The sequence below is a fragment of the Vanessa cardui genome, chromosome 22, assembly GCF_905220365.1.
Source record: "Vanessa cardui chromosome 22, ilVanCard2.1, whole genome shotgun sequence".
Taxonomy (NCBI): Eukaryota; Metazoa; Arthropoda; class Insecta; order Lepidoptera; family Nymphalidae; genus Vanessa; species Vanessa cardui.
The window spans coordinates 9,202,978-9,216,200 of NC_061144.1; the positions used below are offsets into that span (position 1 = coordinate 9,202,978).

At 31.2% G+C, this 13,223-nt stretch overlaps 1 protein-coding gene across 5 annotated transcripts in view; it reads right to left on the minus strand.

Annotated features, from left to right (window-relative positions):
* Window positions 1–13,223, minus strand: part of LOC124539432 (protein Wnt-7b-like) — a 101,543-nt gene that overhangs the window by 44,841 nt on the left and 43,479 nt on the right. For all 5 annotated transcript variants that reach the window (XM_047116826.1, XM_047116828.1, XM_047116825.1 and 2 more), the window contains exon 2: window positions 11,645–11,938. In XM_047116826.1, coding sequence (XP_046972782.1) covers window positions 11,645–11,769 — 125 coding nt within the window. In that variant the 5' untranslated portion in view covers window positions 11,770–11,938. The remainder of the gene's footprint in view (window positions 1–11,644; window positions 11,939–13,223) is intronic.

Genomic DNA, 13,223 nt, shown 5'->3' on the forward strand with positions numbered 1-13,223 from the left:
GAATAAGTCATGACGACTAACAATATTAATTCACGGCCTCCAGTCGCCCGTAACAACAAGTATGACTGTATTATCGTAAAATTACCCTAATGTTCTGGTAATTTGTAGTATTACAAGCCTAAGTCTTGTTTACATAAATCAAGGGAGCTATTTTAATGAGATTCGATAATACCATATATCGTTCTAATGATAATATATCGTGCGTTCGAAACAGATACATTCCATTGTATAATTCCACTTGGTTCTTTGATTCGAATGCGGTTTTATATTGAAATTTGTTTAAATATATAAATTAATTATTTAACCAATTTATTATTTATAATAAATAATGGGGTTATAGGCTAAATATGAAGTACGACATACTTTTTTGAATATTTAAGTGAGGTTAAATATAAAAGAGGTTTAAGCATTTTTTCTCCAAAAAATAAAATCAAAAACGTTAATATTATAATATTAAAGATTAATTGTTGTCACTGGTTTCGCTTGAATTTTAGGCATAAAATTATCTCTTGATATTCAGGCTTGCTTAATACAGAGTTTCATTAAATTTTATTTTGATGGATGGTATTCCATTCAGTGGTTTGACATTTATAAAAAAAAAATAACATTCAAAATATTAGTATAAATTAAAAAAACATACATTTTTACGTATTTTCTAATGAATTAAAGTATCATAATCATGAAATTATTCATTAATAGCAATTATTATTATTTGTGTGTTTCAAAGTGGAATAAACTTTTATTTCATGTAATATGCTATCAGGAATTTCTTTTCACGTGTTTCGTATTCGAGACCACCGCATCTCCGTTCCAGCTAATACGTCTTATTTATTTTATTTATCGAAGGATGAATTCTTTGAAGATTGGATTATTTGCATGCTTACGCCCGGCGACCGCGAGGAATTTCTGGACGACTACGACTATAAAAATATTCTCTTTGTCTAAACCGATTGAATTTGGAATCTCGAACGGTATTTTTCATATGACAGATCAGTTTTTTGATAATGTGGTCGTAAAATTTAATGGCCCTGCGTTATTTAGTCTAGAATTTACAAGTGGCCTTCTTATTTCAAATATTTTAATTAATAGGAATTGTTAAGAGATTGACCTTTTTTATTATTTCGAGCAAGCATAATTAAGTACCTTCATTGCTTCTACATCTATAGTCACTATAGATGTTAGAGACTTTGATATTACCCACTCATCAGATATTCTACCAATACCAAATCAATCCAATTACTCATAATAAATATAAGGCAATATAAATGACGAGACCAAAAATTTGATATATCAATAGTGTTCGCATAGTATTTCTTTGTTTCAATAACAGTAATACTATACAGTCCATACTTGTTAAGCACACGAGTGCAAATATTTTGACATAGAAACTCCATGCTCAACCTATTTTTTAAGTGTAAAATGTATAAAAGAGTACAATTATAATTAATTAATTGTCTATAAAAGTAATTTTTCATATGAAAAGATATACGACCTCATAACTACAAAGAATACACATATAATAACGTAATGATGCTCTGTCCACGATCCCCAGACCGTGTCGCATTGTACGTATGTCCATCCGGCCAGTAATGATATACTATTATCTTGTATCCAGTTACCGACTACTTTTTGTAAAGTAATAAGCGACATTTTTACTCGTGTCAGTCAGATGTCACCGTTAACTTTTTTTTTATATTTTGTAACGAGTTCGGATACTTTTATAAGGTCTGTAATGCTAGTTACTTAGTAACTAATGTTTTACGATGAGTTAAAAAAAATGTTGATGATTTGAAGATGAAAAAGATTGTAAAATTTATTTTTATTTTTATCATTAATATTGTATTATAATGTTAAGGGGGGTGCTTTTGTCTATTTCAATTATATTTGTATAGAAAAGCATAAAGTTATATTCCTTGTATGAAGGAGAATGCCCAAAAAAGTAAACACTCAAATACTCAAATACCAAGTTGTATCAGAACATACTATCTAATAGACAAACTTTTTTATTTAATTTTGTCTTTAATTTGTAACTAAGTCATTTACGGTACTGGGCAAAAATTGTCATGGTATCATTATAGTCTTGGCGAATGAGAAAAAACAGTGTCTAATATGGGCATAGTCTGTTACAATCGTTAATTAAAACTTTCTAAAATTATAATTTTTACGTATACAATGAAATGATACCTAATTTTCATAAGGTTATTAAATTAATATTAAACTAACGAAACAGTCTCCAAATTTATTAATAATTAAAACCCGTTCATCCTGGATAAAAAATGGTATTACATAACTTTTGAATCCAAATTCCACAGATTATATAAATTAAAGGTTCTATTGAGACATTATTTATAAGATTACATGTTATTATCTGTGCTTTAAAGGAACGAAATTGAAATCGTTTTAAGCTTATTACGTGAATCCAAGTATAACGTTGGCTTCTGATTTTGAGAGCGTGATAATTATGAAAAGATTACAGAGGACAGGATTTATTAATGAATCAGAGACGAGACATTTATTTTATTATATTAAAAGGGATTAGTTGGTGTGTTCATTTATATTCCGGGTATTCTATTAATATAGTTGTTAAGGTATTCCATGGTTACGTCTTTGCGCTATTTTTTGTTTTTATTGAAATTGAGATCTAACGAATATATTTGAATATCGAAAGACTGCATTAATTGAGAATAAATAAGATGATTATTATATTATTCTTTTTATATTTTTATATTTATATACATACACACATAATTATTTTTTATTTTTATGGTATAGGTTGGCGGACGAGCATATGGATCACCTGACGGTAAGTGGTCACCACCGGCTATAAACAATAAGAAATATATACTATTCTTTACACCGCTTATAGGTTGGTGGCCAACCTTAGGAACTAAGATGTTATGTCCCCTGTGCCTGTAGTTACACTGGCTTACTCACCCTTCAAACCGGAACACAACTATACTAGGTAATGTTGTTTGGCGGTAGAATATCTGATGAGAGGAAGCCCTACCAACAAGTGAAAATTATAAGTATACTTGTATTATTTAAAAGAATTGAATTCTAAGTAAAGCGTATGACTCAACATATGTTATGTTATATTTGACGTTTAATAAAATAACTATTTTATTATATAAGTGTAATTATATGTTAGCCTTGTCTAGACCTTGCATTGTTCTGAGAGTAATGTTGATTACAGGCTATAACATTTGATAAGATCAATGACTTTATTTTGAAATTAATGAACCGAAAAATGTTTTTATTATAAGCACGTACTGTTTATGACACATTAAACTTCTTTTATAGAGTACAAAGTTTAACTGAGAGTTCTTGATATGTGTTTCTGTAGTTCTTATTTTGAATCCACTATTTTTTTTTATTAAGAACAAGAATAAAAAAATACGTCTGGTAATAAAATATATTTTATTTTCATACTGAGATAGATATGTATATTCATACTTATATTTATATCCTAGCGACCCGCCTCTGGTCCAATGCTGATACTAAAAATACTACAGAATTTGTCTATTTTATTAGAAACTTCTAAAATTATCAATATCTTTTTACTATATTGTCGATGATATACAAAAACCGTACTCTCGAATCACTACACCTATTAAAAAAATCCGCATCAAAATCCATTGCGTAATTTTAAAGATAAGCAAACATAGGGACAGACAGCGGTAAGCGACTGTTTTATACAATAGACTGGCATCACTATATATATGTGCTTAATTTGTGTTTATAATTCATCTCGTGCTCAGCGAAGGAAACCGCATGTGTCTTATTTCATCGAAATTCTGCCACATGTGCATTCCACCAACCCTCATTAGAACAGCGCGGTGGAATATGTTCCAAACCCTCTCCTTAATGTGAAAAGAGGCCTTAGCCCAGCAGTGGGAAATTTACAGATCTCTTGCGTGTGCTACAATGGCGCATTCACTGTTCCCAAATATATAGGTTAATTGGGGCTACTATCGCGGAGGGCGTGGAAATAGACAGATTCTTAAACGAAAAAATCCCTAAAGAAAAACTCTTCTTTGTATGAAATATGAATCATACATATATACATATAATTCAAATAAACTAAGCAATCTATATCGCCAGTAAGACAAAACAATGGATGTATTGAATTCATGCAATATTAATAGTTTTAATAAAGTTAATATATTCGTCAGGTGTAAATTATTGTAACGATTCTGTTCTCACGTTCAGCGATCAAATGCCAATACAGAGACAATAAAATGTAAGATTAATTGCTTTAATAATTTTATTTATCACTATAAATATAATTAATTGTTTTGTTTCGTTTTGTATTACTTGTTTTAGTATCCGTTTTGTTTAAGCATTTGTATCAGTTGGGTTTATGGACTTTTAAAATGTCTTGACTTTAGAAGGGACTTAAGTGATTTTATTTCAGTAATAATATATTACTATGAATTATAAAACGAGATCTTCCGCCTCTGTTGGAATAAACTTAAAAATGATTGTACGGTAATCAATGATTAAAGATTCATGAACAAGATTTATATGTATAAATGAATATACTTACACCAACAGAGTATTATGAAATATGTTTTATGTAGATCCTTCCTCTTCTATCTTAATCAATTATTTATTTTTTATTTAATTTACAACATCCACAGGCTCATGGAAGTTGTAAATTAAATAAAAAAAAATTGCTCTAAACATTTTGATGTTTTATATTTTATATTTTTTACTAAACATCAGCAGATCTTCGCTGGATTTCATTATTGTCGTCTTCTTGGGAGCTTAACTTAACCAATTGTTATAGGTTGAAACCCAGACAATCACCATTTTCATGCGCTCAATTTGTGTTTATAATTTGTGCGTTGAAATAATAGGTTGTGAGGAAAACTTCATGTGTCTAATTTCAATGAAATTGTAATCGACATATGTGACCATGTGATCCTTATCGGAGCTGCGTGGTGGAAGAGGCTCCAACCTTACTCCTCACAGGAGAAATATCGTAAGTACTATACGGAAGTTATTCTACCATATATGTAAAAATTACATCCAATACATAGATATTACATAAACAAAAATTACACATGTACAGACAGAGTAAGAAAACTTTCGTTAGTTTTCAAATTCATTAATTTATTTTATTTTATTTTTATTAGGACAACCAACAGTAAATACAATATCACATGAAAAATAAATAACATTTCAAAATTATCAAAATAAAAGTTCTAATATTTACAGGTAGTTACCACATGCATCTAAACATCAAATCATTGCGACACAATATGTCATTCTTGATCGGTAACGCAGATTATCACTCATACTGAGCACACGAAAATAGATCTTAATGTGACGAACCTTTTCTTACCCCGAACCGAACCTTTTCTTTCTGTACATAGTTTTACATGTTTTAAATTTGAATGGTTTAAGTTAGTGGATTAATTTTCCATAATAATGATCGTTCATTCGTTCATTCATTCAAATAAGCTTTGATAATTGTAATGGTCGCTATTAAATCGCTTAATATTGTTAAGAAACATTTAGATTAAGATAATAAGCTTGTGAAACAATAAAGTAAAACTAATCGTTTTCGCTTAAACGCTGTGCGTTAACAATGCTTACGGTTAAATTTACATTTAAATTTGAACGCGTTTAATTTATTTTAAATGCGTCGTAAAATGTCAAACGGTTGGTGCCGACCGATTAACTCTGGAACTCCTCAGCTTATTTAACTGGAAGGAACTAAAGAAAGTCGAATATTGGAATCATTATTCTATTCAAGGATGTAGGGCAGGATTATGAGTGCTTTATGTTTTATGTTACTTCTTGTGATATGTCTTTGTAGTGAGACTTACGTTGGTGACACTTTTATGATATAACTAGTAGTCGCCAGTGGCTTCGAGCGCGTGTTAGGGAGTTGGTTGTCATGTATCAGGCAAAAAGTAGCCTATCTCCTTTCTTGGACTCAAATTCGGTTTAGCAGTTTGGTCGTGAATGAGCAACAGACAGACAGACAGAGTTACTTTCACATTAATAATATTAATATAGATATTTATTATTAAAGTTATTAATTTCGGGATATTTACCATATTTCAGTCTCGTGAACAAGACATTCGTAGACAATGTCGAAATATCGAGCTCCACCGAACAAAAATAAAAAACATGGTAAATATCCCGAAATTAATAACTTTAATAATAAAAATAACCATGTTAATTTAAAATCCTATATAGATATTTAATCATATTTTTCATATTTTTTTTATAATTATGTTATTTTTGTCATTGAAAGCTTAGATAATTAAACGAAATGCAGATGGAGTATACAAAAAATTGAAGTAAGGCAACAAGGGTGCATAAAAAATCATTAACGAATGTAATACTTAATATACTACGTACTACTGTGTTTCTTGTCCGTTTTTTTTAGTAGAATTGCTGTGTCAGCTTAACTTATTGTAGATTTTGTTAAATGATAAGACTAGACTAACCTACTATAGTAAAGTATATTTTGATTTTGTCATGTTCTGGATTGTAATGTGAGTGAGCCAGTGTAACTACGGGTAACTTAACATATTAGTTCACAAGGTTGGCCATATTGGCACGAATGGTCAAATTTAATACGACCCAAATGTGTATAGGCAGCGCAGACCACTTACCATTGTGTTGCCTATAGTCAGGAGTATAGTCATATAAAACAGATATTGTTAATTCTTTATTAATTACCGCCTTCATGCTTTTCTTATTAACCTAAAGGTTGACTGGCAGAGAATGCCTTCAGGCATTAAGTCCGCCTTTTGTCCCATAAACTTTGTGGTGATCAATAAAGTATTTAAATCAATAAATAAAAAGTCAAACCATACAAGCCTTTGTTTTCTTAAAGTGTAGATAAAATAATAATATATTAAAATTTAGGTACGATAAACATATGTCTGTCTACGTTATATGAGTCAGAATAGCTTTAGGAATTTTGGTCCAAATTATTTTTTCGCTCGGCAAGGTTTAATGGGTTCTTAGAAAACTGAGATTTTAATAAGAAATAGTCGGGTTAAGGATGTTTTTAAATATTATGGCGCCGTTTCTTTAAAATTACGGTTAGTTTTATCTAAAAAGGCTCAAGTTAGGAAGATCTTATATCTCATATATCTTACAAGTATTAAATGACCTATTTGCTCACCGATCTTTTTAGAATATTAAAAAAAAATTTTGTTGGTTGTACTTACGAATTCGTATTTTATTAGTTTTTATTAAAGACAAAAAAAGAGCATAAGCTATAAGAAAGGACACTGTACAGGTTACAAGCATTTAACATTATGGAAAACATTTTAAATTCATGATAAAATACTTTTTATAGTTACAATTATCGATTCAAATTATTCATTGAATAGCGTTCCATATTCGTAAGTACCTACTTACGATGCATATGAATTTCATCACAGATAGTAATGTAACTATCATGCCTGGATATATCTAGCGCGTCATTCACACGCCATCAATATCGATACTTGACTGACAGCACTAATCAAGCTGAACATCCATTTACATATAACTTCGCGTTTACGTTAATCACGTCAATAAATGATGTACTGAATTAAACGTTAACGCTGACGTTTACCGAAAATAAACTTATAGACGTGGGTTGATGGGAGGAGTTGAGTTCCGAATCGAAGTGATCAGTTGTCATTTCCTAAACGATTGTTATTGCAAATTGTACTTTAAGTCAAGGGTATTGGGTTTAATTTGTATTGTGAAGGAGGATGGAAGGTAATTTCACATTAAGTGGTTATGGCAGCTTTAAAGGATTGGCAGTAATAATGGGTTTGATCGCATCAAGTTACGTTCAGAAATAACACGGTATCACTGTTTATTTTGCTATTGACGCATCGATTATATTGTGAAATAAAGTAAATACTTCTTACTATGTATTGCTACGTTAGATCTATTTTAATTTTAATAATAATGAAGTCGCTTGTCTGTTTGCTTTTTCACAGCTTAACCACTCAACCGAATTAGATCAAATTTGGTATAAAGTAAGATTGAACTACAACGAAAGATATAGATTATTTTTACCTAACACCTGTCGAAAATTTAAAAAACAAATATAATAATTAAATTTTAAACATTTGAATGTACTTTCTGAGTTCACAAATTAGATAAAAATTGTAATGGAATTTGATCGTATTAGGGAATACATCTATAGGCAACGGGTTTCGAAATCAAAATAATGTTTTTTGGATATATATAATGACCCTAAGGATTTCGATCACACAGTCAAACGGAGAATACACAGTCATTTACTTGGTGGTAGGGCTTTGTGCAAGCCCGCCTGGGTAGATACCACCCACTCATCAGATATTCTACCGTTAAACAACAGTAATCAGTGTTGTTGTGTTCCGGTTTGAAGGGTGAGTGAGCCAGTGTAACTCAGGCAAAAGGGACATAGCATCTTAGTTCCCAAGGTTGGAGGCGCACGGACGATGTGAGGAATAGTTAATATTTCTTACAGCGTCATTGTCTATGGGTGATGACTACCTACCATCAGGCGGTCCATATGTTTGTCCACCAACCTATTCCATAAAAAAAGTCATCTGAAGTATGTTCATAATGATGAAGGTGTATTTTAGTAACATAAGTGTAATCCACCACTTCACTTTCATCATCCTATTGACTATCTGCTACGACCAGTTCTAACTCTAGTTCATGAGCAGAACTAATGTCTTAATGGTGTCGAGGTTCGTGAGTGTTCAACTTCTAAGCTTCGGGCAGCTTCTGGGAACTTCACAGAAAAACTTTTTAGTGGCTCGATGTTGTGTTTAAACCCAGGACCGTGGAACCTTCAAGCGTCGATAAAAAATCATAATTGGCCGCCTCGTATCAAGTCTTAACGCGAATCAAAAACCGACTCGTTTACGTTAAGCCCATTTAAGAACGTCAATGCGTTTATTACCATTCAAGTCGCATGTAAGGTTAATAGGTTTTGATGTTCATAAGCATTTTGATTGCATGTTTGTTTTTTGTTTGTATTGAAAATTGGTTTTGTTCAGTTCACCTTATATTTTCGATTTATTGAACATAATTACGGGGTACCTGTTATTATCATATCATAAAGTCTTGTTGAAAAAAAACCGCCTCATTTTTATTTTGCGTCAATCTTCGCCGTGTTTTAATATGATGTACGGTACGATAATTTGGCATTTATGTTTGATACGCTATAATATATTATATTGGTGCTTTGGTAGCGCATTCATTAATTTCAACATGAAATATCGATCCAACCTTCCTCCTTGTAATGATGTTTGCATTATATGATCATTATATTTTTTTCCTCAATAATAAACCTGTAATTTATTATTATATAAGTAAGTGACAGCTCAATTCTTACTTCTTGATAAAAACCTTCTGTGTCTTCTGTACTAAATATTTTGAGCTCTAACTATGCTTGCACAAGTTGCGGATTTCTAGAGCATGTAGCAGAATTATATCAAGTTTTCTGTCAGCGCTGAACATTAGATGTATGAATGCTTAAAAGCGCTTGTGCAGATTTAATCTACAATTTTCGATCAAGTTCTAGATATCTACTGCTGTCCCGGAAAAGATAATTTTATTTTAATAAATATTAAATTTTTCGCTAAATTTAAGCATAAACCTATGTATATATTAACTTTATGTGCTATTACTGTTGCTAGTTATTTTATAGAGATGAGATAAGAACTAGTTTATTTCGCATTTTTAATAAAAAAATATTTATGTTCGCTTACGCGGAATTAGTTTTTTTCTGAAAATGGAGGAGCAAAAAGGCAAATGATAAGAAGCGAGATTTTTTTATTTCTATATTCTATATTGCAATATATCTTTGATATAATTTATGGAATTGATTTAAAACAGTAATTATTGTTGGCGTAAAGATTTCTGGCATCATTTTATTAAACTGGCATTGCAATTAATGCTTTAGATATGTTTGCTGTTTTAATAAAATATGATTCATTTTTTACATATGCTCCATTAATTTTCCTCATGAATTGGTATACTAACTACGCTGCAATCATTTAATGCGGTGTTACTTCGTTTGAACTTACTCTCATATCTCATAAGTGAAATATCGAATTCCAGGGAATGATTTTTTTTTTTTAGTTATTTTAGTCAATGGCATATCATCACAAATCACATATCATTTCGAAACAGATTGGGTTCAGCGGTGAGTTTCGAGTATGTGTTTAAATAGTTCTCCAGTAAACCCAGTTAATCGTCTGTTTGAATTTGTTTACTACGACCATTTATTTATTTTCACGTCTCGGTATGTGTGGGTCATGCAACCATGCTTTTAAACACGTTCCGCCTGACCGATTGAGGTAAAATTTTGCACACAGTTTTGGCTGGTGGCAACACTGTCTAGTATACATAAAATATTATAAAATTTGCAACTTGTATCTTTATAATTCTTATGTTTTTTTATGTACATTTTGTGCGTCTGTCCATCTTCTAAGACGCGCTGACAATATATTACTTTTATATATATCATTACTTATATCTAAAATAAACTATCTTTAATTACAAATACATTTAAAATGTATATATATATATATATATATATATATATATATATATATATATATTAAGTAAGTATAAATTAGTTCGTATTTTTAACATTTCTGAAAATTATGAGAGTACAGTAATTTTAGAACACGAGTTAACTTTTTCAAGTCAAAGAACGTAACGGGTTCTATTTTTTATGTAAAATATTTATTGAAAATAAATCTCAATACAGAGTGCTGGGTAATTCGACTAATATATAACATTTTTAATTTCCTTCCCGAGTATTCCAACTACGATCAGTTACGATAACACAACTAGATTAATGTTAGTACAATAGGAAAATGACTGAACAACTAGGATTACATCTTGATTCGATTGCTGTAAAGTTTAGATAATTTGATACTAGAATGGCCCCCTGATTGGTTTACTGGGTTAATATATTTGCATCAATTATGTAGATACAAAACAAGGTGTAAAAATTGAATATGGAAACAGTTGGACAAACATACATACATCTTATCTTATTATATCAAAAGACAAATCTCAGACATTTATTTTAATTGATTAAACCAAATCAAATGGAGTCGAAAAAAAATGCGTGTAAATCAAAACAAATTCACTTTCCAGGTATTGTTTAAATTACTGGCAACATTATTTAAATTGGAAAAATACAATACAAAGTATTGCTGTTTGATTAGTATCTATGATATATGAATATTAACTTACTTTGTAGGTAGGGCTTTGCAAGACAGTCTGGGTAGGTACTATTCACTCATCAGTTATTGTACCGCCAAACAATAGTACTCAGTATTGCTATGTACTGGTTTAAATGGTGTGTAAGCCAGTGTACAGGCACAAGGGACATTACATCTTATTTCCCAAGGTTGGTGGCACATTGACGATGTAAGGAATCTTCCCAGGGGTGTTGACTGTTGGCTAATTGGTAATGTAAGAAATGGTTATATATCTTACGTAGCGCTGGCCACTATCGTCTAAAGTAGTGGTAAATTAAAAAGTATTCGATGATAATATTAAAGCAGTCATAGATGTTTTAAAGTACAAAATACATAACCATTTAAGATTTCTTGCAGTTTTTACCAAATATATAATTAATTATCCTTAGAAATAATCGACTTACCTTACAGACAGGAGTATAATGAACGGCACAAGAAAAAACACAAGTCTCGTTGTTATCAGGAAGTTTTGTCCAGTTTTAGTCGACGCGCGTACAACTGGGCCCGCGCGACGCACGCATTCCAACATGGTTTCACATCCTAATTATTTGTTTCGATTTTATCTCCTTAAACACATATTCACTGACACTTTTTAGTCGAGATCCTTTTTGTTTTTAACCACTGCGCATTTAACATTATTTTTTTGTCGCTCACAAAAACACTGTCGTGGTTTATTGAGCGAATCGAAAAAGGTTTATCTGTGAAGGTTTTAATTGATTTTTTAACACTGGTTTTGTTTTTTTTTTTCTGAGAAGTAATATATTTGTTTAAATGAGTGCTTAGTCGATTGCTAATACTTTGTGGTTTGATTTAATATTTGTACATAATTAGGCGCTTATTTAGTTAGAGATTTGAATAATTGATTAATATTATATACATGTGTACACAGAAAAAGATTATTTACGAAGCCTTTTTTTCACTTACTTCTAACATTTAAAATTATAAAATATAACTTTATATGGTTAGTGGATGTGGTTAGAACGAGTGAATCTTAATCGAAGATTGCGGGTTCAAACCCAGGCAAGCATCACTGAATAGTCGTGAACTTAATTTGTGTTTATAATTCTTCTAGTTCTCGGCGGTGAAGGAAAATATAGTGAGAAAACCTGCATGTGTGTTTCATATAAATTCTGTCAGATGGAGTATGTTATAAACATTCTCCTCTAAGGGAGGGGAGGCCTTAGCTAACTGGCGAGTGGCGACCACGGACCGGAAGACGCAGCGTGGGTAGGCCCCCACGAGGTGGTCCGACGACCTGGTGAAGGTCGCGGGAAAACGCTGGTTGCGGGCTGCACGAGACCGGTAGTCGTGGCGATCTTTGGGGGAGGCCTATGTCCAGCAGTGGACGTCTCACGGCTGAAATGATGATGATGATGATGATGATGATGATGATGATGATGATGTACAGTCGGGGTAAGAAAAGATTCGTCACCTTAAGATTTATTTTCGTGTGACAAACGACAAATTGCGTCGCAATAATTTGATGTTTAAATTCAAAAGGTACTAAGACTTTAAGACTTGCTAGAGGAATGAATTTGAAAACTGACGAAGGTTTTCTTACTTTGACTGTACATACTATTACTTAACATTAATATGACGTTATTTCTACACAGTAAACATTTCAGTTTCTATATAAAAAAATCGTTTAGTCTACACATTGAATTGAAGAATTATCTATTTGATTTTCTTCTTATTGACCAAGGAGTAAGCAAAACTGTTATTTCTTCCAATATTGTAACTAAGCATTCAAAGATAATTTTGTGTCGGAAATAAAGAAAAGCTTAAGCGCCGCTGATGATTTGCATTTGATATCTGTGTGAGATACAAAGATTGAGTTATTAAGACGCATTAAGGTCTTATCTCAATGAAACGAGTTTTATGAAACCCACGCGTGCTGTGAAAAAGCATGTATTATCACAGGTAATGACTATAATTATTACAATTTTTCCGTACAATTGTTTTGATTTATTCATTTATTGATTC